General features: G+C 36.7%; 1 protein-coding gene across 1 annotated transcript in view; it reads left to right on the top strand.

Moving 5' to 3' along the window:
• EIF5B (eukaryotic translation initiation factor 5B) overlaps positions 1–25,941 on the top strand; it is a 92,685-nt gene that overhangs the window by 466 nt on the left and 66,278 nt on the right. The window contains 1 exon segment of the mRNA XM_015065142.3: positions 20,958–20,992. Within this exon segment, the coding sequence (XP_014920628.2) occupies positions 20,958–20,992 (35 nt within the window).

Raw genomic sequence — 25,941 nt, 5'->3', positions numbered from 1 at the left:
TACTTGGTCCCGTGGCTACTTCTCTCCCGGCCTGGAAAGAGGGGTCTCCCGCCACAGGAGCAGGGCAGTGGTTTCGGGGTTCCCAGGGGTAGGGGCTCAGGACGCTTCTCTGGGCCGGCCACGGCCCGGCCATCGTGGCCAGGGCGAGAGAGTTGTTTTTGCAGCGCTACTGTTAGCGACGGTGAGGAAGAGTTCTTTCTGTGCCTTTGTACCTATGAATACTTGGAGAGGAGAGTTCGAATATGTGCACCTAGAGCTAGTTTTTTTTTTTTTTTTTTTAAACTCTGAGCCGCTCAGGTGCGTTGGAATTACCCGGAGGTGTTTAACAGGTAACTCCCTCTTAACCTTTATTGTATTTGGGGACAGGTCTCAATTATTTAAGGGCTGGTTGTCCAGATTCCGTGCTTTTCAAAGCTTTCCTTCTTCCGGCCTGTCTTTTGGTCATTTCTTTGCTGTCTAAGCACCTCCCCCTAAAAACTGGGGAGGAGACAAAACCAACCAACCCGGGTCTCTCCTTTCTAACCACTTAAAAGGTTTTTGGGGGGAGGGAGTGTAAGGATGTATCATAAAGCTACCTACCCCGAAATTTTTGCCACATTTCTGTGTGTCACATTCGATTGAATTCTTTCACTCTTTTCAAAGTTTACTCCCAGGGAGGGAACAACATCTGTTATATTTCAGCTTTGTATTCTACTCCCCAAACTAGTTCAGAGATTAGGGGGAGAGTAAGGTAAAATTAAAACAAAAACCACGACAACCATCTGTAATAGTCATTTTGACTCAAAAATGGATATCAGGTCTTGAAGTTAAAATAAGGTTACTAATTATAATTTGGAATTCTGGGTTGTGTGCTCACCTGACAGTTACCTAGCAGTCACCTAGCTGATGAGTGGAATTGAAAGACATCAAGGTGAATCTTGGAATTGGAGGAAGTTAATTGGCTTGCAGACTAGAACTTGCTAATCAAACCAGGTAAATTAGAGAAAATAAGCAGAATTCTGGGTGATTTCGTGGGACAAAAATTTCTTTGCTTTTGGCCGGATGTTTTGACGCATAGGCTGCATTTTTTCTTCAACCGTGTGGAAGAAATAGATGAGTATAATAAAGCTTTGTGTACCAATTACCCATGGTTATTACATGACCATTTCTGTTTTATCCACCTGCTGGATATTTTAAAGCCATCTCAATCCTTTCATGTGTAAGTCTTTCAAGTGTATCTGAAAGATAAATACTTGAGGGGAAAAAAACCCCAATTTTATCATCAAGTCTAAGGAATATTAAGGCTTTCTTAAGTATTATGGAGTATCCACTCAGCTGTCCACTGTCTTATTTAAAAAGTTTTTTTTTTTTTTCTCAATTGGTTTGCTTGGTTCAGGATTACAGAAGTCCTTTAAATTAAAAAAAAATACATGTATGTTAATGCTTTACTTTTTAAGTTCTTTCATAATGGAAAAAAGCTATTCATAGGGGAGACACTTATTCTTGTTTGTGTGTTTTTAGAAAAAAAGTGTTTGTTACTGATTATAAAGATTTTCATGAGTGACGTAAAGTTTAAAGTGCAAACACTGGAGCCTCTTGTTAAATGATTGGTTTGGAAGTATAGGAGAAATGCTACTACTGGTTCCTCGCCCCCCCCAGCCCCAGACTAATCTGTTGTTTTATATTTTGGCTCATTTTGAAGGGAAAGTGAAGTCAATGTAATTGAAAATTTTATTTTCTCATGTGCTAGTATTAAGTCCTCCCCCCCCCCCCCCGCAATGTTTCATGGCCTCCTTTGCTTAAATGCCTTTCAGATAATAATGTAAGAAATCCCAGAGTTTTGCAGAGGTCCCCCTTGGACCAGAACTGCTTGGCCTTTTTACTTTGGCATTCCACGTAAGATATTTTAGTGGAAAGGAGGGACTGGGAAGGTATTTGCGGGGAGGCGGGGACCAGAGAAGTTCCACTACTTGTGAATTAGTTTGCTTTGACCTTCTGTATGTTGAATACTGTTTTTTTCAAGGATATTTTGAATATTTGTAAAAGAGAGAAAAACAGACTGGGAAGAAGGTCTAGAAGGAGAGAGCCCTCTGTTAGGATTAACGTTCTTGTTTGTGTAAAATAAGATATTTGTCTGGTTTTACTCTTGTATAAAAATCCCCACTTTTAATGATTTTATATTCATTCCACCTGCCCTTCCCTTTCAAGCTATGCTAAATTGAAAATGTTTCTGGCCAGGTAGAACTGGGTGAGAAATGAGCAGCTGCTTACTAATCAAGATAGGGCATTGAGTCACTTTTCAGGTTTTGGAAAGAACAGAGAAAATACTTGTTTTAATTCTTACTTCCTTATGTTTAATCCTTATTTTAATTTCTCAGTCACTCAATGTTCATTTAAAATTAGGTTTTATTTCATCTGAGTGTCTGATTTTATTTGAGTTGCATGTTATCTTACCAGTGACTGACTTTTGTTCAAAAACTAAGTTCTAAAATTTTACAGCTTGGGTAATTCTGAGAATGAGATTTTGTTAAGGTATTCAAGTTTTCCTGCCTTTTTTCAGTTGACTGGATAAACTTTTTTTTTTAATGTAAATTTTCTGTAATGTTTATTTTTGAGAGAGAGAGCCGATGGGGGAAGAGGCAGACTGAGAGAGGGAGACAGAGGATCTGAAGAGGGCTCCACTGACAGCAGAGAGCCTGATGCGGGGTTTGAATTTGTGAACCCAAGACATTGACCTGGGCTGAAGGCGGATGCTTAACTGACTGAGCCACCTAGGTGCCCCAACTGGAAAAACTCTTGATGAGATAAGGGCTAGGATTCAATATCTATAAATCATACAAAACATAAGGCCAGTATTTTTTTTTAATGTTAATTTATTTTTGAAAGAGAGAGGGAGGGAGGGAGGGAGGGGGAGAGACGAGGGAGGGAGGGAGGGAGGGGCAGAGAGTGAGGGAGACAGAATCCCAAGCAGGCTCCTTGCTGTCAGAGCGGAGTCCCATGCGGGGCTTGAACTCACAAACCATGAGATCATTACCTGGGCCAAAATCAAGAGTTAGACGTTTAGCTGACTAAGCTACCCAGGCGTCCCAAGGCCAATATGCTCATAATTCTCACAGTCCTCAGTTTATGTAATGGGACCTATGGGATCTTGTGTGTTCTAGTGATGTCGTACTTATTCCATTTACACAATACAATTGATTTTCTTATGGATGTGTGTAAAGAAAAAGGATCTAAATTATTTAGTTTTTCATAGTTAGCCTCTGTTTCTTCATTCTGGTCCCTTTTTTGTTTGTTTGATCCCCTTAAGTGTGGTAGTTATAAATTGCAGATTATAAGGGAGTTGATGTGTCACATTAATAGTATTAATTACCTTCCCTGCAAAAAAAAAAGGGGGGGCATACAGAGAGAAGAAAGACAATTATATCATGTATCCCAGCATCAGATATCATGGCGGTGGGGATGTCATTCAGGAGCTAGAAAGTCTTCCAGGATTCCGTAGAGTTCTAGGGTATGTTCACCATCAGGTTATTTCTTGCTGTCATTCTCTACACCAGTAAATTTGCCAGTATAGTGACTCCACTATTTGTTGTTTTAACTCAGGTAATATTCCTGTTATTACTGGCAATTTCCCTGTTTTCATGGGAGTTCTGGCTGTCTTTGAGATAGTTTCCTCACCTTTAGGAATGTTCTAATGTCAGACATTTATCCTAGTCAATCAGGTATGATCAGGGTAGCAGGGTCCCTCCCCTGTGGTAGAAAACATGGTTATCTGCTTAAGGAACCTGCTCAGAAGGAGCTCCGAGTATATCAGATACTCTAGAGCTGCCTAGAGAGGGAGTAAACCAAGTAACAAGTAGTCCAAATAGTCTAGTTCAACAAAGGCATTTATTTCTCATCTGTATATACTTAAATTAGCAAAACAAAATAAAACAAAACCTTCTTATCTCCTGGGCGGCTCAGTTGGTTACTCGTCTGACTTCAGCTCAGGTTATGATCTCACAGTTCGTGGGTTCCAGCACTACGTCCAGCTATGCTGACAGCTCAGAACCTGTAGCCAGCTTGGGATTCTGTGTCTCCCTCTCTCTGCCCCTCCCCCCTCCTCTTAAAAATAAATAAACATTAAAAAATTTTTTTAAAAACCTTGTGTTTTCACATATTCGATCATAAAAAAGATGTATAATCCAAGAGTTCTATTGGTTTACCTTGTTCCCTTACTGATACTTTAGGAAATTGATACGTGATATTTGTCATAGTTTGCCATACATGGATGAGAAAGCAGATGATAAACTTTTGTTGTTAGCTTGTAATAACTTTAACCTTCTATAGTGGTGATCTCTGGAGAGCTGATGCAGCTATTTTTGATGTTGCTTGCCTACTAATTGTGCTTTATTTATCTAAGTTTCTTTCCTTAGATTTGGATTTGATCTGTAAGGCAGGCAAAGCATTGTTTAGCTGAAGAACTGAGTGTCAGTGGTTAGGTCAGAACAGCAGTTCTCAGACTTTTTGGTCCTAGTACCCCTTTACATTCTTAACTTCCTAAGGAACTAAAAACGTTTTTATGTGGGTTATATCTATCAATACTTAACTGTATTACAAATTAAAAGTTCTTAAAATAGTTGTTATTAATTTAAAAATAAAACTCGGGGTGCCTGGCTGGTTCGGTTGGTAGGACTCTTTTTTATTTTTAATGTTTATTTATTTTTATAGAATGTGAACTGGGGAGGGCAGAGAGGGAGACAGAGAATCCAAGCCAACTCCATCCACGCCGTCAGCACAGAGCCCAGTGTGGGGCATGATCTCACGAACCCTGAGATCACTACCTGAGCAGAATCGAGAGCCAGACGCTTAACTGACTGAGCCACCAAGCATGATACTCTTGATCTTTGAGGTCATAAGGTTGAGTCCCACCTTGGCAAAGAGTTTACTTAAAAAACTAATGAACACATTATATATTAGCATAAGTAGCGTTGTTAAGTAATCATTTTCAAAAAGTAATGAAAGGACAGGTATCAAACATATTTGCAAATTTCCTTACTGTCTGGCTTAGAAGAGAACTTGATTCTCATATGTTTGTGCATTTATTCTTGGAGCAGTATCGCACATCATGTGGCCTCCTGAAAACTCCACCTTACAGTTGTAAGAAAATGAGAATAAAGAAGTGTAATAGCTTCTTAGTATTATTTTGAAAATAGATTTGATCTCTTGAATTAGTTTAGACCCCCCTGAACAGGTCTTGGGGACTACTTTGAGAACAGCTGATTTAGGGATTCCTAAACTAGATTTGGGCATGTGTGAGACATTTTCTAAGCTGTTGGACCATCATTAGTGTTTTTCTAACAGATGATAGAAATGTTTGAGAACTGCTCAAGGACAACTTACGACATCTGTGGTCATGTTCATGCTCTTAGGATTTTTTTTTTTTTTATGCAGTAGGTGAACTTATCAAGTCTATTACAAATCTGTTGGAATTGGTTTTAATTCTAAGTCCCATTAAGTTTTTGGATTATTTAGTATACTTGACATCTTTATGATATTGAATTATCTCATTCAAGAAATGTATTGTCTGCCTAATCACTTAAGTGCCAGGTATTGTCCTAGGTGATCGAAATAACGTGGTAAACAAATTGCTGATAAGACATGCTTCTCTATTTGGTTAATTGTAGATGAGTAAAATTTTATTTTTTTTTATTTGAGTCTTTAGGATATTTCTCATTTGGCTTATTCCTAGATATCTTAACAGTTTGGTTGCTGTTTATGTAATTTTTCTTTTTTGTTTAATAAGAAAACTTTTAAGATGGTTATCTTGTGTCTGACCAACTCACTGAACTTTGTTACTAGAAATAGTGTAAAAGGTGAGGCCTAAGTTGTGGTTAGGTTATTAATTTGTGATAATATGTAAATAGTGAAAAGGGGGAGAACAGGGAGAGGATTACATTGCAGCAGCATTCAAATGACTTCTTTTCCTCTCCCATTCTAATTTATGCCCTGTGACAAATATGAACTGTTGAGAAATTATAGTACAAAATACACAGGTATTTTGAACCCTTATTAAAACAGTATTGAAATAATCATAGTAACCCAGCTTGTCCTAGCAGTAACCACATATTTATGTAACTTTAACGAAAGAACTTAATTTAGAACCAATAACCACATTGTAACTAGTTTGAGAATCTAGGAGGAAGGGAAACGTATAGAGATTCAAGAACTATTATGTAAATACAGATAAGGGGAAAGTGGGATTTAACGTAAAAATATGTTTGTGGTTAGAGCCTTTCAGCTGGTAGGTAGACTCTGACCCCAGAACCTGTGGCTTTTCACTGTGCTGTCCTAGCTGATTTAAGAAATCTTGATATTCCAAAATACAGACTTTCCAATGAAAAATTAATATCTTCATAGGGTCTTTATTGGTGAAACAACTATTAAAGATTAAGAACTCAAAAAAGGAGAATGACAGCCATTGTCTATAAGTTAATCAGTGCCAAAATTTCTTTAAAGAATTTCTTTGTCTATCAACCAATTTAATTACATAATTGCTTTTCTCTTAACCTGTATGTTTAAAGTGAAAACAATGATGATTTAATGTTTCAGTCCTTCCTGTTTCAGACATGGTATATAAAATTTCAGGTATGTTCTTTAAGAGAAATCCCTATTTTTCACCCAGGTAGCAGTCATTTTTAGAATAATTGGTTTTCAGTCCTCCTTTTGGTGATAGAAATGTACTTTCCACTGGGGTCTAAAATATGTGGCTTTTCTGTTTCTGAAACTTTATTCAAACCATAAACTTTGGATAGCAGTCCCTAAAAATACAATTGAGCACTGTTGGTTTTGTTGTTGTTGTTGTTGTTATTTTATAAGCAAGGGAGAGGGGCAGAGGGGAGAGAGCGAGAATCTTAAGCAGGCTCTGTGCTGAACGTGGATCCCATGACCCTGGGATCATGACCTGAGCCAAAGTCAAGAGTCTGACGCTCAGTTGACTGAGCCATCTAGGCGCCCCAAATTGAGTACTGTTTTAATTCAGATTTATGTCATTAGGTTTCAGGTACTTAGCTTTTGTGAAGCTGATAGATAAGACTGATGACATTGTGGTTGGCATTTCTTCTAAGGCTAGAATCATGTGTTCTAAAATTCCATTATATGAATATACTACATTTTATTTTCCTATTCATTGCTTGATGGACCTTGGGGTGCTACTTGTTGGCTATTATGAATCATACTGCTATAAAAATACCTGTACAAGTTTTTGTGTGGACATATGTTTTCAGTTCTTTGGTGTTTATACCTAGGAGTTAAATTGTTGGGTCATAGGGTGACTCTGTATTTAACTTCTTCAGGAGCTGCCAAAGCTGCTGCTCCATTTTACATTCCAATCAACCATGTAGAGGATTTCCAATTTCTTAGGGTCTCTGGGTGGCTCAGTTAGGCATCCGACTCTTGATTTTGGCTCAGGTTGTGATCTCACAGTTCGTGGATATGAGCCTCATGTAGGGAGGGCTCTGTGCTGACAGGAAGGAGCCTGCTTGGGATTTTCTGTCTCCCTTTCTCTGCCCCTACCTCACTCACACACTCTCTCTCTCAAAAATAAATAAGTGTGTGTGTGTGTGTATACATATATATTTAGTGTTTATTTTTGAGAGTGTTTAAAAATAAACACTAAAATTTATTTATTTATTTATTTATTTATTTATTTATTTATTTATTTATTTATTTTTGAGAGAGAGAGATTGAGTGCAAGCTGGGGAGGGGGCAGAGACAGTGGGAGACACAGAATCTGAAGCGGGCTCCAGGCTCTGAGATGTCATGTCAGCACAGAACCCAATGCCAGGCTCTAACCCATGAACTGTGAGATCATGACCTGAGCCAAAGTTGGACATTTAACCCACTGAGCCACCCAGGCGCCCCAAAAATAAACAAATATTTAAAAAAATGTTTATAAGAAAAGAATTCCAAAAGAATCTACATCTCTTCATCAGCACTTTCTGTCTTCTCACTTTTTGATTTATAGCCATTCTAGTAGGTGTGAGAAGTGGTGTCTTACTGGGATTTTGGTTTGCATTCCATGATGGCTTAAGATGTTGAGTATGTCCTCATGTGCTTTTTGGATCTTTGTATATCTTGTTTGGAGAACTTTCTATTCCGATCCTTTGCCTATTTTTAAATTGATTTCTTTATTGTTGAGGAATATCAGTTATTTATATATTCTAAATGCAAATCCTTAGTGAGATATGATTTGCAAATATTTTGTCCCCATTCTGTGGGTTATTTTCTGCCTTAGGAGGTTGTTGTTTCACTTTCTGGGTTTTTTTGTTTGGTTTTTTTTTTTTTTTTGAGTTTTAAGTAATGTCTGCACCCAATGTGGGTCTCAGACTCACAGCCCTGAGATCAAGAGTCACGTGCTCTACTGACGAGCCAGCAGGTGCCCCTGTTGTTTCATTTTCTTGACGTTGCCCTTTGTAGCAAAAAAGTTCCTAATTTTCATGAAGTCTGATTTATCTCTTTTGTCTTCGGTTGCATGTACTTTTGGTGTTAGATCTAAGAAACTGTTACCAAATCCAAAGTCGTGAAGATTTACTGTTTCTTTTTTTTTTCTTGTAGCTTTGTAGTTTTAGCTCTTACATTTAGGCTTTTGAGCTATTTTGAGTTACATTTTATTAAGTGTGAGGTGGGAGTCCAGCTTAATTTTTTGCCTGTGAATATTTAGTTGTCCCAGCACCATTTGTTAAAGACTATTCTCTCTCTAATTCCTTGTTGAAATCAATTGACCATATGTGTAGGGGTTTATTTCTGGACTCAATACTGTTCTCTTGATCTTTGTGTCCTTACGGCAGTACCACACTCTCCTGATTGCATTAGTTTTGTAGTAAGTTTAGAAATTGGAAAGTGTGATGTTTCTAACTTGTTTTTGAGATTGTTTTAGCTATTGTGTGTTCCTTACATTTCCATACAGATGTTAGGGTCACTTCTCAATTTCTGCAACAAGAAAGAAAGGTAGTTGGGATTTTGAGTGGGATTGCATTTCATTTGTAGATCAATTTTGGGAGTATTGTCAATATTATGCCTTTTGATCCATGAGTGTGGGATGTCTTTCCACTTACTTAGGTCTTTACTTTCGGTGATTTTTTTTTTTTTTTTTTTTTTTGCCAGCAGCAAGCAAATGTTTATTAGAATATAAGATTAGAAAGGAAGAATAATACGGGCGCTTGGGTGACTCAGTCGGTTGAGCGTCCGACTTCAGCCCAGGTCACGATCTCACGGTTTGTGGGTTCCAGCCCCACGTCAGGCTCTGTGCTGCCAGCTCAGAGCCTGGAGCCTGCTTCAGATTCTGGGTCTCCCTCTCTCTCTCTGCCCCTCCCCCACTCATGCTCTGTGTCTCTTAAAAATAAAATAAACATTAAAAAGGTTTTTTTTTTTTAAAAGGAAGAATAGTAGGAAAGCTCTCTTTACAGAGAGGGGACATTCGAAAGTGAATGCCCTCAGTGATTTTTTTCTTTTTTTTACAGTTTTCAGAGTTCAACATTTGCAGTTCTTTAAAAAAGTATTCTTAAGCATCTAATTCTTTTTTACACTGTTGCAAGTAGAATTATTATTATTTTTTATTTTTTATTTTTTATTTTTTTTCAATATATGAAATTTATTGTCAAATTGGTTTCCATACAACACCCAGAAAGTAGAATTATTTTAAGTTCATTTTCAGATTGTTTATTACTAGTGCATAGTTTAAATACAATTTTTGTATAGTGATCTATCGTGTAATCTTACTGAACTCATTTACTAGCTCTAATGATATTTTGACGTGTGTGTGTGTGTGTACGTATGTATGTATGTGTATTCTGTGGACATGATCATGTCATCTGCAAGTTCAGATAGTTTCCTCCTTTTCCAGTCTAAATGTTCTTGGCTTATTTGTCTTGCTTAAAGCTCTGGCTAGATTCTCCAGTATAATGTTGACTAGAAATGGGGAGAGTGGATATCCTTGTCTTGTTTCTTAGGGGGAAAAGCTTTCAGTATTTACCCATTTGGTATGATGTTAACTGTGTTTTTCCTAGATGCCCTTTTTCAGATTGAGGAATTTCCATTCTGTTTCTAATTTGTAGAAAGTTTTTACCATGAAAATGTTGGATTTTGTTGAATGCTGTTTCTTCATTTACTGAGACGATCATGTGGTTTTGTCTTTTTTTCTATTCACATATGTTGGATTATGTTAATTGATTTTTCTGTGTTGAATCAACCTTGCAATCCTGGGATAGATCCCACTTGCTCATGGTGTATAATCCCTTTTATATGTTTTTGGATTTGGTTTCCTAGTGTTTTGTTGAGTATTCCATCTTTTCCCTTTTAACCTTTCTGTGTAGCTGTTTTGGGTCTGTCTTGGTAAACAGCGTAACATTGAATTTTTATAATAGAATTTGACAGCCTATCTTTAAGGATTTAAAGTCACTTATATTGCTTGTATTAATGATAGATTTGACTTTATTTCAGCCATCGATTTTGTTTTCATTTGTGCCACTTCTGCCATGCTTTATTTCTGTTTTTTCCCCTCTTATTCTAGGTTGGAACTTGTACATGCTATTTCTATTTTTTTTACATGGTTAGATTTGAAATTTTACCTTGCATATAGATAGTATTTAATGCTGTGTAAAACAGTACAGGGACAGTTGTGCTGTTATCTAATATTTTCATTTTAATTTATAATCCTTCAGTCCAGGTCAGTGACATTTTACTTAAGGTTAGATATTACTTAAATGCATGACTTGTCAAGACTGAACCTAGAAAAAAAGGTATGTACTTGGTGGATTTTCAGTTCTCAAGAATTTAATTTGCTCTAAACTCAAAATAATGAAAACTAATTTCTTTTTTTTGACACATTAATAATTAACAAAGTCTTAAAGGAATGAAATGTTGGGAAGGCATTACCTTTCCAAACTCCAAAAATTATGAGACAAAGTAATAGGTGCCCGATTCATTCCAAAGTTTACCTTTTGTTTATGCAAGCTTGTAATTTTTAAATTTTATTTTTACTCATTTTTTTATTTTTATTTTACTTATTTTAGAAAGAGAGTGGGAAGGAGGGCGCATGAGTGGGGATGGGGAGGAGCAGAGAGAGGGGGAGAGAGAATCTTAAGCAACCTCTATGCTCTGCATGAGCCTGATGTGGCCCTTGATCTCTTGACCCTCAGATCATGACCTGAGCTTAAATCAAGAGTCAGACTCTTAACTGACTGAGCCACTCAGGTGCCCCTGTAATTGTTTTTAATATAGAAGTTTAACTTCTAATATAAAAATTGCGAGCACACAGAAAAGTTGAAGGAATAATATAATGAACCCCATATACTTATCACGTAGATTTAATTGTAAATAGAATTTTGTCTCCATTTTTGTCATGTATTTTATTAATATCTTGACATTTCTCCCTGAATGTTTTTTTAATATAACCACAATACCCTTATCCCACCTAGTGCAATTAACACAAATCCTCTAATATTTAATATTCAGTCCATATGTCAAATTTCTAGCTGCACAGTGGCTTTTCACAGTTTGTTCAAGGTTTACACTGCATTTCATAGTGGTATAGCTCATAATTTTTTAAGTTCACACTTGCGTTATAGGTATCTGGCTAAAAATTTTTTTTTCTTGTGTAGATTTTCTCTTCATGTTCTCATTTTGAACTTATTTAGAATTCTCAAAATTTGGTTATCTCAGTCTCTTGGTAATTAGAATTGAAAGGCATTATTAAACTGATAAGTGGTAACTGCATTCTGTCCTGTTTGGTTTAAGGACAAAATCGTTTTGAAAGCCTGCAAACTTACTACTGAAAAAGGAATAGAGTGTTGTTATTAATTCACTCTTAGTTGGGTTAATATGAAATATGTAATCAGTATTGTGAAGTTTTTTTGAGGTGAAATTAACATAACATGAAACTGATCATTTTAACTTAATTTTATTTTTAATGTTTCATTTCTTTTTTTTGAGAGAGAGAGCGAGCGAGAGCAAGCCAGTGGGGGAGGGGCAGAGAGACACACATGCACAGAACTCAAGCAGGTTCCAGGTTCTGAGCTGTCAGCACAGAGCCCAATATGGGCTTGAACTTACGAACAATGAGATCATGACATGATCCAAAGTTGGATGCTTAACCAACTGAGCTACCTGGGTACCCCGACCATTTTAAATAATGTAATTCTGTAGCAGTTAATACATTCACAATGTTTTGCTATTTCTTCTAATTCCAAAATGTTTTAGCACCTCCAAAGGAAATCTGTGCCCATTAAGCAGTCACTCCCCATTTCCCCCTCCTCTGAGCTCCTGGCAACCAGGAACTAATCCACTTTATGTCTTTTAATTGACCTGTTCTGGATATATATTTCATGTAATGGAATTATACCACATATGACCTTTTGTGTCTGGACTCTTTTACTTAGCATAATGTTTTGGAGGTTCATCCATGTCGTAGAATGTGTCAGTACTTCATTTTGTTTTTATAGCTGAATAATTTCATTTTGTATATGTATGCCAAATAATGTTCATCCGTTTATCCAGTGATGAACATTTTTGATTGCTTGCACCTTTTGGCTGTTGTGAAAAGTGCTGCTATGAACATTTATGTACAGGTGTTTGAGTCCCTGTATTCAGTTCTCTTGAGTATATACCTAGGGGTGGAATTGGTGGGTATATGGTAATTCTATGTTTAATGTTTTGAGGAACCACCAAACTTTTTTTTTTTTTTTTTTTTGAGTATAGTTGATGCACAATGATACATTAGTTTCGGGTGTACAACATAGTGTTTGGAGAAGTTTATACATTGTGCTATGCTCACCAGAGGTGTAGCTACCGTCCAACACCATACAATGCTATTACAATATCACTGACTATATTATTCGTTCCATAACTGAAAGCCTGTATCTCCCACTCCCCTTCATCCATTGTGCCTATCCCCTCCCCTCTGGCAAGCATCAGTTCTCCATATTTATACGTCTAATTCTGCTTTTTAAAAAAAAAATTTTTTTTTTTTTTTAACGTTCATTGAGTTTTGAGAGAAAGAGCACAAGCCGGGAGGAGCGGAGAGAGAGAGGGAGGGAGAGGCACAGTCTGAAGCAGGCTCCAGGCTCTGAGCTGTCAGCACAGGGCCCAATGTGGGGCTCAAACCCACAAACCACGAGATCATGACCTGAGCTGAAGTCTGATACTTAGAGATCATGACCTGAGCTGAAGTCTGATACTTAACCGACTGAGCCACCCAGGTGCCCCTGATTCTGCGTTTTGTTTATTTATGTTTTTTTTTTAGATTCCACATGAGTGAAATCATATGGTATTTGTCTCTCAATCTAACTTTTTTCACTTAACATAGTACCCTCTGGGTCCATCCATGTTGTCACAAATGGCAAGATCTCATCCTTTTTTTTAATGGCTGCATAATTTCATTGTATATGTACACCACAACTTCCTTATCCCTTTGTCTATCGATGGATACTTGGATTGCTTCCATATCTTGGCCATTGTAAGTAATGTTGCAGTAAACATTGTGGTGCATGTATCTTTTTGAATTAGTGTTAATCGTTTTATTTGGGTAAATATCCAGTAGTGAAATTACTGGATCATATTTTATTTCTATTTTTAATTTTTTGAGGAACCTCCATATTGTTTGCCACAGTGGCTGTACCAATTTATGTTCCTACCAACTGGGCACAAAAGTTCCTTTTTCTCCTCATCCTTGCCAACACTTACTTCTACTGTTTTTGATACTAGCCATTCTGAACGGTTGTAAGGTGATAACTCATTGTGGTTTTGATTTGCATTTGCCTGCAGATGAGTGATGTTGAGCATATTTTCATGTTTCTGATGACCCTTTAAATGTATTTGGAAGAATGTCTATTCAGGTTCTCTGCCCATTTTTAACGGATTATTTGAGGTGTTGGGTTGTAGAGGTTCTGTGTTTATTTTGGATATTAATCCCTTATTGGATATGTTATTTGCAAATATCTTCTTCCATTCAGGAGGTTTTCTTTTGGTTTTGTTGATGGGTTTCCTTCACTGCACACAAGTTTTTTTAATTTAGATATAGTCCCAGTAGTTTATTTTTGCTTTTATTTTCTTTGCCTTAGAGGAGACATATCTAGATAAATGTTGTTATAGCTTATGTCAGAGAAGTTACTACCTGTGTTATCTTCTAGGAATTTTATGTTTTTAGGTCTTACATTTAGGTCTTTAATCTATTTTGAGTTTATTTTTGTGTATGGTGTTAGGAAGCAGTCCAGGGGTGCCTGGTTGGCTTAGTTGGTTAAGCATCTGACTTGACTGTGGCTTAGGTCATGATCTCATCCTTCATGAGTTCAAGCCCCACTTTGGGCTCCGTGCTGACTCTGACAGTTCAGAGAATCCTGCTTGGGATTCTCTCTCTCTCCCCAAATCTCTCTCTGCCCCTACCTTGTTTGCTCGCTCACTCTCTCAAAATACATAAACTTAAAAAAAAAAATTGGTCCAGTGTCATTCTTTTACATGTAGCTGTCCAGGTTTCCTAGCACCATTTATTGAAGAGATTCTTGCCTCCTTTGTCATAATTTAATTGACCATATAAATGTTACTTTTGGGCTTTCCATTCTGTTCCATTGACCTATGTCTATTATTGTGCCAGTTTCATACTGTTTTTATTACTACAGCTTTGTACTATATCATGAAATCAGGGATTGTGATATATCTCTCCTGCCCATGGCCCCTCTCCCCCCTCCCCCACCCAAGTTTGCTTTGGCTGTTTGTGGTCTTTTGTGGTTCCATATACATTTTAGTATTCTAGTTTTGTGAAAAATGTTGGAGGAATCACCAAACTTTTTATAGTGGCTGTACCATTTTACATTTCTGCCAGCAGTGTGAAAGGGTTCTAATTTCTTCGTATCTTAGCCTTTGTTTTTATTTTTGTTTTTAATAATCATCTTAGTAGTTGTGAAATGGTGTCCCATCCTAGTTTTGATGTGCATTTCCCTGGTTACTAATGATGTATTCACATGTATTCACAGTGTATTCACATATGTATTCACTATCCATTTGCATGTCCTTGCAAAAAGTCTGTGTAAGTCCTTTACTCATTTTTAAATTGTTTTTTTAAGGTCGAGTTTTAAGAATTCTGTATATATTCTGGATACTTGACCTTTATCAGATGTATGATTTGTAAATATTTTCTTCCATTATATGGGCTGTTTTCATTGTCTTGATAGTGTCCCTTTTACAAAAAAAATTTAATTTTGATGAAGTCCAACTTCTTTTTTTGGCTGTTGTTGCTTGTACCTTTGGTATTGTAGCTAAGAATCTTATTGCCAAGTCCAGGGTCAAGATTCACTTTTATGTTTTCTTAAGAATTTTATGTTTTAGCACTTAAATTTATGTCTTTAACCCATTTTCAGTCAATTTTTGTATATGATGTGAATTAGAGGTTCAACATCTTTTATATGTGAACATCTAGACCTAGTACCGTTTGTTGAAGAGACTATTTCTTTGACTGTTGATTGGTGTTGGCACTGCTGTCAAGTCCACTGACCATGGATGAATGGATTTATTTCTGGATTTTTTATTCCTTTGGTCTGTGGTTAGCCTTATACCAGTACCACATTGTTTTGACTGCTGTAGTATAAATTTTCTTAAATGAAAATTTTCAAACACATACAGAAGTAGAATAATGAATCCACATGTGTCCATCACTCAGTTTCAAATATTACAGATCCATGGATGATCTTGTTTCATCTATATTCTACCTACTCTTTTATTTCCTCATCATTTTGAAACAGCCTCAGACATTTAAAAAAAATTTTTTTAATGTTTATTTTTAAGATAGAGACCAAGTGCAGGCAGGGGAGGGGCAGAGAGAGAGAGAGGGAGACACAGAATCAAAGCAGGCTCCAGGCTCTGAGCTGTCAGCACAGAGCTGGATGCCCGGCTCAAATCCATGAACTGGGAGATTGTGACCTGAGCTGAAGTCAGATGCTTTACCGAATGAGCCACCCCGGCGCTCCAGCCTCAGACATTTGTAAATAGTATTTCAGGAGGTTACATAATCAACATAAGAAAGATTTACATCTTAAATTTTAAAGAGGGGTGCATTTCCATTCATTTGGAAATTTCACATACAGTAGAATCCTTGTCTGTGTTTGGATAAATGAAAAGTCATTGTGCTTTTCTCTCATGGGATTTTTTTTTAACTGTTTGAATTTGTTTCAGAAAATTCAATTTGGAAGTTCTGTGATCAAAATAAAAGTTCAGTAATTGTTATTGCGGTAGTGTGGTTTTTATTAAGCTGCTGTGATGAACCTGCCTTCCCAATTGTATGAAAGTTGTAGTTGCTATTCCAGAATAGTTTTTTCTTTATTTAATAATGCCTATTTGGAATGTATTAAATTTCTTGGTCATTATTACTTGTAGAAGGTATTGAGGTGAATCGGGCATAAAAAAAGGAGTTTAAAAGGATCTTACATTTTAATGGAACAAATATTCTTACAGATAATACAGTGAGGAGATGCAGAGAGAATGTGGAGTTTAGTTTATAGGAGTGCCACCCTTCAGATTGCAGTTTTGCTTCCCAAAATTATTATATATGTGTCTTTCAGATCCCTTTCTAATTAAAACTTCCCTCAGAGCAGGCCAGATCAGAACGAACAGGAAAAGGAGTGTGCTGTATATTTGAGTTACCAGGGTGGATGACAAAGAATATCCTAGATCTTCATTTGCTTCTCTATTGCCTAGTAATTCTGTACACAGGTGCAGCCAGCTCTTTCTACTGATGGTGTTGTCCAGCTAGTTGGTTATTGACAAGTATCCTCTCCTGAGAGTAGTTTCCTGCATAAAAATTTTATTAATGTCTATTTGGTTATTCTGGGTACTATACCAAAGTATATTAGGTGGAAATAATACTTAAAAAAATTTTTTTTAGTGTTTATTTTTGAGAGAGAGACAGAGACAGAGTGCGAGCTAGGGAGGGGCAGAGAGAGAGGGATACTTAGAATCCGAAGCAGGCTCCAGGCTCTTAGCTGTCAGCACAGAGCCTGACGTGGGGCTCATGAAATGCGAGATCATGACCTGAGCTGAAGTTGGGTGCTTAACCAGCTGAGCCACCCAGGGGTCCCAGTGGATATTATACCTTTGACAGTGATTAAAGGACCAGAGTTACTTGTACAGAATATAGACTACAGGTTCACTTTCAGTGAGTGCTGAATGTACTCAAATTGTTTTTTTCTGAATGTGCTCAATTTGATCAGTTATTTTAGAGCTTAGATTGTGTCCTTTCTTAAGATATTAATTCAGAATATTGGCTTAAGTTATCAATAGTGTCTATACATATCTACGGGGTAATACTAAGTATAAAACTTGTATTTCTTGTGAAAGTATGAGACTCAAAATACTCTTCTATCAAATAGTAAGAAATAGAAGATTTTTTACATTCAAATTTGTAGCATTGACATGAAAGATGATATTACTGTGTTGTCGATTCTAAATCAGTGCTTCTCAGACTTTAATGTGCATGTAATTAACCTATGGATCTTGTTAAAAAAGAGATACTGATTTAGTAAGTCTGGGGTGGGACCTAAGATTTTGCATCTCTAACAAGGTGATATTGTTGCTGTTTATTCCGGATTAATTCTTTGAGTGGCAGTATCTAAATTGACCATTTTATTGTTACTGTATTGACTCCTGTAATAGACTTCTTTTGAGTTCAGCAAGGGCTCAATTTTTCTAATAATTTTTTCAATTTGAACTAATGATTTTAAGTTTTGTGTTATAGCACCTTCTGTTGGCACAGTGTTTACATCGTCTGCTCCTGATCTTTTTCATCAAATTTCAAGTGGAGGTTTGTAAACAAAAGCTTGGGTTGATATTCCGTGACAGTACAGTCTGATAAGGTGGCTATCTGGATGATTCATGACATGTTTATCTTAAATCTTTATTATCAAATTAAAATTAAGGGGCACCTGAGTGGCTCAGTCAGTTAAGCGTCTGACTTCGGCTTAGGTCATGATCTCACAGCTTGTGAGTTTGAGCCCTGCATCTGGCTCTGTGCTGACAGCTCAGAGACTGATGCCTGTTTCAGATTCTGTGTCTCCCTTTCTCTCTGCCCCTCCCCTGCTCACACTCTGTCTCTCTCTCAAAAATAAATAAACATTAAAAAAAAATGTTTTTTAATTAAAAATGGGTGCCTGGGTGGCTCAGTCGTTTGAGCATCCGACTTCTGCTCAGGTCATGATTTCGTGGTCTGAGTTTGAGCCCCACATCAGGCTCTGTGATGACAGCTCAGAGCCTGGAGCCTGCCTCAGATTCTGTGTCTCCCTCTCTTTCTGCACCTCCTCCGTATGCGTACATGCTGTCTTTCTCTCTCAAAAATAAATAAACATTAAAAAAAAATTCTTTTTAATTTAGAAACAGCTAAAACAGAAGCCACTAGGGAGAATTTTTAGGCTTCTGAAATAACCCACAATCCTGATTTCCACTCCTGACGCTCCCCACCCCCCCTTTCCCATCGAGGGTACACACTCCAGTTTGGAAAAAAATGCCCTGGACTGATTTTATATTTAGACACATTAGAATCGATAATATGTATGAATTTAGATTATATGTATTTTGGGGTCTGCAGGATGATGCTTGTGTTGCTCTTGTGTTGTCACTTTAATGTATCAGGTATTTAGAAAGTGGTGAATTAGGCTGAATTTTGTGGAAGGTAGTAAGATATGTTCTGTTTGCATTGCATTGTGCAATGAAAGTAGCATTTCATATGGTTTCATATCCCTTTTAAAGGAGTCAAAACAGTTTATAAGGAAATAGTAAGCTGGGGGAGCTCCCTCCTCCCCAAATGTGAATAGGTAGCTCTGAATTAAGTGGTTGTAGTACATAAGATAGAACTCCACTGGGGGAGTGGAGAGTGAGCACTTTTGGGTGTTGGTGGTTGTGGTAGTGATGGGAGCTAGTGAGAGAGCTATGACTATGGAGCTTTTCATTCTTTTGTCTTATTTTTCCTTTTTGCATATGTAACTTGATAATCAAGGAGTGCTGGGTAAGAAGAGATGGAAATTGGAGAAATGCTAAAAGGCATCCTATGGAGAAGGCAGGATTCTGTTTTCCTTATTGCTATTGGTGCTGCTAGGATAGAGTTAGGAGTAGGAGTAAAGAATTGGATTCCTCGGTATGCTTTTCCACTAATTGTTGATAAGAGTTTTGGGAGAGATGAGCAGAAACCAAAGTAAATTGAAAAGTAGTAACAGGGTTAGGCGTGACTGTTCCTTCCCCCAGCATTTCCCTCGGTACTTCAAGATTACGATCAATTTGTTTTTCAATTTAGGGATGAGTAGAGAGGAAGAAATGTTGTGTTTTGGATTTTACCCTTTCTATAGGTCTTGGTATTGATTAGAAATAGGAAGAAATATATAGGTGCTCCAATTATTTTTGCATTGTAATAAGTCATTCCAAACTTAGTGGCTTAAAGTAATAAAAGTCATTATCTCTTGGTTCTTAGGGTTGACTCGACTCAGGTGGGTCTCACTTGGGGTCTCTCATGTGGTTGCAGATAAATGGTGGCTGTGGTGGAGTCATCTTAAAGGCTACCTTACCTGGCACCTCACTCACTTCTGGTGGATCATCATGGTGGTTCTTGGTTGGGACTTTAGCTGGAACATCTATATTTGATCTCTCTGTAGTCTGGACATTCTTATTAGCTTGGCAGTGAACATCTCAAAAGTCAGGAAGTAGATGTTGCCAGGGAAGGTTATGGGCCCAGGAACTATAGCATCATTTTTACCATAGTCAGTTGATCAGTAGCCCCAAGTTAAAAGTGAAGGTGACAGAGCACTGTCTCTGAGTGTCAGAGAAATTTGGGGCCAGGTTGTAAAACTTCTACAGGGGGTGAAGAGGGGCTGGTAGGAGAAAGTCTTAGGAAGCTTGAAGATTTTGAATTCTGAAATAGTTTGGCAAGGGTTGCATTTTCTACATACTTGTCTACCTTTACATTAGACTTTAGTGGAAAATGCCTGTCATTATTAAATGAAATTTGCCAAGTGTGGGATTGAGAGATTTGCATATAAGGTTAATTTTCCTTTTACTTTTTTTCAGTGAACTTTTTTTGGATAGTGTTTTGTATCGTTAAATGTTTTACTATATTGATATCAAAATGAAGTATGTCTTTATTTTCTACATGATTTTTATTTAATTCCAAAAAGCCAAATACCAAAGTTGAGTATATGCCTGCACACACAATTAATAAATACCATGTTTTTAAAAGATTCTTTTATTTTAACATCATTTTAGTTATACATTATATCATGTTAATAGAAATTACAGTATTAGAAGATATTATAGCTTTATTCTTATTTTTCATAACTTATAAAAACGGGTAAATGATTTATATTAGGTTTACATGCTTTTAACCATAACTGTTTAAACTGATAAATGCACTCTAAGTTCTAAACTATTGTTAGAGTATTACTAGAAATTCAAATTAACATTTTTCAAGGTATTGATATAACAGATTTCAAGTGGTGCAGTTGATAAGTTTTGATAAATGTGTATAGTTGTGTATTCTTCACTGCAGTCATGATCTAGAATATTTCCATTAGTCCAAAAGTTCCTTTATGACCCTTTGTAGTCAATACTTTTTCCCTACAATGAATTGGCTTTTGGCCAGAAATCACTAGTTTTTTTGTTTTTATTTTTTTATTTTTGTCACTGTAGTTTTCCCTTTTCCAGAAATTCATAAAAGTAGAATCATAGGGTTTGTAGCCTTTATTGGCTGGCTGAGTCACTTAATATAATACTTTTGAGATTATCCACGTCAGTATACGTAACATTAATTCTTTTATCATTGATTAGTAGTGCAATGTGTGGATAGATGACAATTTGTTTATAAATTATCTGGTAGATGGATGTTTGGGTTGTTTCCAGCTTCTTGTGATTATGAATAAAGCTGCTATGAATATTTGAGTACAAGTCTTTGTGTGGACATATGTTTTCATTTCTCTTAGGTAAATACCTAGGAGTGGGATTGCTGGGTCCTATGGTAAGTGTGTATGTTTAACTTTAAGAAACTGCCAAACTGTCTCTTCCAAAGTGGCTGTGCTATTTTTACATTCCCTCTGGGGATGTGTTCCAGTTGGTCCACATCCTCTCTCAACACTTAGTATTATCAGTCCTTAATTTTAGTCATCCTGGTGGCTGTGTAGTGGCATCTCATTGTGGCTTTAATTTATATTTTCTTACATTTGTGACATTGACTATCTTGTTATGTGTTTGTCATTCTTGAATCTCATTTGGTTAAGTGTTCAGATCATTCGCCCATTTAAAAAATAACATCATTTAATATTGGGTTGTAGGAGTTCTTAATATCACAAATTCTTCATCAGGTATATATGCATTGAAAAGAAACTACTCAGTCAGCCTTGTCTTTTTATTTTAACAGTGTTTGGTTTTTCAAATGAAACTTTTAAGATAATTGTAGACATTCAGTTGTGAGAAACAATACAGAGAGATCCTTGTTGTACCTTTACCCAGTTTCCCCACCATGGTAACATCTTGTAAAATTATGCAATATCACAACTTGGATATTGGCCTAGATACAGTTCACTGACCATATTCAGATTTGCCCAGTTTCATTTGTGTTTGTGTTTAGTACTATACAGTATTATCACCTGTGTAGATTTGTGTATTCACTACCAGAGTCAAAGTATAGAACATCACTGTAGGAATCCCTCATGTTGTTCATGTGTGACCATATTCATCTCCTTTCTGTGCATCTCCCCTTCCTTGCCCATCCTTACTCCAGGTAACGTTGAATCTGTTCTGCGTTTGTAAAATTTTTTCTTTTCAAAATGTTTAATAAATGGAATCATGTATATATGTAATCTTTGGGATTGACTTCTTTCCAGTCAGCCTTAATTCTCTTGTGATTCATCCACTTGTTGCATGAATTGATAGTTCTTTCCATTTTATAGCTTAATAGTATTCTATGGAATGGGGATGAACCACAGTTTATTTAACCATTCACCCATTAAGGACAATTGGGTTGTTTCCAGTTTTTGGCTATGGCAAATGAAGCCACTATAAACATTTGTGTACAAGTTTCTGCATGAGAACAATTTCATTATTCAGGGATAAATGTGTAAGAGTGCAATTGCTGGGCCAAATGGTAAGTACATTTTTAGTCTTACAAGAACATGACAGACTGTTTTTCAGAGTGGCTATACCAGTTTACATTCCCACCAGCAATGTTTGAATGATCCAGATCCTGTACATCCTTACCAACATTGGTTATTATCACTTTTTTTTTTTTTTTTTTGTAGAGAGGGCATTCTGATTTGTGCGTAGTGATATTCCCAAATGCCTTAATGATGTGGAATATCCTTTATTTTCCATATGTAAATGCTCTTCAGTGAAATGTCTTCTTATGCCTTTGTCCATTTTCTAATTTAGATTATTTGGGCTTTTATGTTAAGTTCTTAGAGTTATTTGTATACTTTAGATACTAGTCCTTTTCAGAATGTGGTTTGCAAATATTCTCTCCCTCTTTGTGGCTTGTTTTTTCATTCCCTTCAAAGATGTATTTTTTATTATTATTTTTTTAATGTTTACTTATTTTTGAGAGAGAGCACTTAATGGGAGGGAGAGAGAGAGAGAGAGAGAGAGAGAGAGACAGAAGCTGAAGCAGGCTCCAGGCTCTGAGCTGTCAGCACAGAGCCCAGCACAGGGTTCAAACTCACAAAGTGCAAGAGAGCATGACCTGAGCTGAAGTTGGGCACTTAACCAGCTGAGCCACCCAGGTGCCCCTTTTCATTCCCTTCATAAGGTCTTTTGCATAGCCAGAGTTTTTAATTCTGATGAAGTCCAACTTATTTTGGATTGTACTTTTAATTTCAGGAAGTCTTAAAACCTGATTAATGCTAGATCCCCCAAAATTTTTTGTAAAAGTTATATTTTCGTGTTTTACATTTAGGTCTGTCATGTATCTTGAGTTCATTTTTGCATAAGTAATGAGATTGGAATTCATTTTTTTTGTACAAATACATGTCCATTTGCCCTAGCATCATTTGTTGAAAAGACTGTCTTTCTTCTCTTGAATTACTTTTTGCACCTTTGTCAAAAATCAGTTGGCCATACTTCTGTAGGGGCTAATTTGAGATTCCCTCTTCTTGTTGATACCTGTGTCTGTTGATATCTGTGTCTGTCCATCTGCCAGAACCACAGTTTTGGTTATTCTCAAAATCTGCTAAAGTCATTATAAAATTTTTTTTATGTTTGTTTATTTATTTTGAGAGAGAGCACATACACAAGCCAGGGAGGAGGAGAGAGAGCAGCAGAGAGAATTTCAAGCAGGCTCCATGCTGTCAGCACAGCACACGAGGCTCAATCTCACGAACTGTGAGATCATGACCTGAGCTGAAATCAAGAGTCAGCTTAACCAATTGAACCACCCATGTGTCCCTAAAGTCATTTTTTTTTTAAGTCTTTTTCTAGAATGTTTTAGTTATTCTAGTTTTTGGTTTTTTTGTTTTGTTTTGTTTTTGTTTTGTTTTCCATATGCATTTTGGAGTAGTCTTGTGTATATTGGCTATGTCCCAAAAATCTTGGCTGGGATTTTTATTGGAATTGCTTAAATTTGAATGTCATTTTTGGGGAGAATTGACATCTTTACTGTGTTGAATCTCCTAGTTCATGAACATGGTATATTTCCATTTTATTAAGTTCGTCTTGAATTTCTTTTATCACCATTTTGTGATTTTCAGCTTACAAATTCTATACATGTTTTGTTAGATTTATAGCAAAGCATTTTCTTTGGAGTCATTGTAAATGATTGTCATTTTTCCTTGGATTCCTCTTATCTTTGAGAAGACTTCAACAATTCACTTATGTTGACCCAGATCATTTGGCTGTATTTGTCAGGCTTTTACATTATACAGTTACTCTTCCTTTTTTCCATACTGTACTCTTTGGAAGTAAATCACTGTGTGTTGCTCACATTTAAGTGGGAAATTATCCATTTCCTTAATGGTGGCATGTCTGAATAACTTATTTAGAATTCTGCATGGGAGACTTGTCTCGTCCCCATTCATTCATTCATCTCCATCAGTGTGGACTTGGGGACAATATTTTATATTTTAGTTTAAAATCTCATACTATGTTAATTTGTTGCTTTTTTTTTTAAATTTTTTTTAACTTTTTTTTTTTATTTATTTTTGAGACAGAGAGAGACAGAGCATGAACGGGGCAGGGGCAGAGAGAGAGGGAGACACAGAATCAGAAACAGGCTCCAGGCTCTGAGCCATCAGCCCAGAGCTCAACGCGGGGCTCAAACTCACGGACCGCGAGATCGTGACCTGAGCCGAAGTCGGACGCTCTAACCGACTGAGCCACCCAGGCGCCCCATAATTTGTTGCTTTAATTAAGAAATTAATTTGTTCCTCTTGTTGCCAGTTGAGTGCTCTTTCGCTTGGTCCCTACGTTCTTAGTTATACACTCATTGTTTTGGGCAGGGGTGGGTAGGGAAAGATGGTAATCACTTGCTTTCTAGTATTACACAGTGATCCAGACTTACCTCAAGCCCAGAATCTGCTATTTTGCATTCTTACCAACAATTGACATTGGCAGTTTCTTTGATTCTAGTGATTGTGATAGATATGAAGTGCTGTCTCCTTGTTTTAATTTGTATTACCCTCATGACAAATGATAAGCATTTTATCTCTTTTTGTATTTGCCATTTATGTATCTTTTGGTCAAGTGACTGTTAAAATCTTTATTCGTATTTTTATTTTTTAAGTTTATTTATTTTGATAGCTTGTGTGAGCAGGGGAGGGGCAGAGAGAGAGGGAGAGAATCCGAAGCAGGCCCTGCACTTTTAGCACAGAGCCGACACGGGGCTCCAGCTCACACACCATGAGATCACAACCCTGAGCCGACATCAAGAGACAGATGCTTAACCTTAACCAACTGAGCCACCCAGGCACCCCTATTCATATTTTAATTGGGTTCTCTGTTATTATTATTGTTATTATTATTATTAGGTTTAAATTTCTTTTCCCATATTTTGGATACAAGTCCTTTAGTCAGTAGTGTTTTGCAAATACAGGCATACCTCAAAGATACTGCATGTTTGGTTCTGTACCACTGTGATAAGGAAGTCAGATCAGTTTTCTGGTTTCTCAGTGCATATGAAAATTATGTTATAGTGTACTGTAGTCTACTGTGTGCAAATAATAGCATTATGTCTAAACGAATGTATGTAACATTAACTTAAAAATACTGCAGTGGTAGAAAATGCTAACCATCATCTGAGCTTTCAGCAATTCATAATTGTGTTGTTGGAGTAGAGTCTTGCCTTGATGTTAATGACTGCTGACTGATCACATTGGTGGTTTCTGAAGTTTGGGGTGACTGTGGCAATTTCTTAAAAGAAGGCAACAATAAAGTTGGTTAATTGACTCTTTCATGAATGATATTTTTGTGGCATGCAATGCTGTTTGATAGCGTATTTTTACTCAATGATAGAACTTTCAAAATTGCAGCAAGCCCTGTTGCTGCTTATCAACTAAGTTTATGTAATATTCTAAGTCTTTCATTGTCATTTCAACAGTTTTCACAGCACCTTCACCTGGAGTAAATTCCATCTCAAGAAATCATTTCTTTGTTTATCCATAAGACACAGCTCCTGTTAAAGGTTTTATCATGAGATTGTAGCATTTCAGTTACATCTTGAGGTTCCACTTCTAGTTCTCGTTCTCTTGCTGTTTCCACCACATCTACAGTTACTTCTTCCACTGAAGTCTTGAACCCTGCAAAGTAATCCATGACGGTTGGAACCAACTTCTTCCAAATTCCTGTTAATGTTGATATTTTGATCCCTCCCCATAAATCATAAATGTGTTTGTGACATCTAGAATAGTGAATCCTCCTCAGAAGGTTTTCAGTTTTGTTGTTGTTGTTGTTCAGATCCATCAGAGGAATCCCTGTCTATGGCAG

The sequence above is a fragment of the Acinonyx jubatus genome, chromosome A3 (genome assembly GCF_027475565.1).
Source record: "Acinonyx jubatus isolate Ajub_Pintada_27869175 chromosome A3, VMU_Ajub_asm_v1.0, whole genome shotgun sequence".
NCBI classification, from domain to species: domain Eukaryota; kingdom Metazoa; phylum Chordata; class Mammalia; order Carnivora; family Felidae; genus Acinonyx; species Acinonyx jubatus.
The sequence above is the reverse complement of the archived record's forward strand: the minus strand, read 5'-3'. Positions and strand labels throughout refer to the sequence as shown.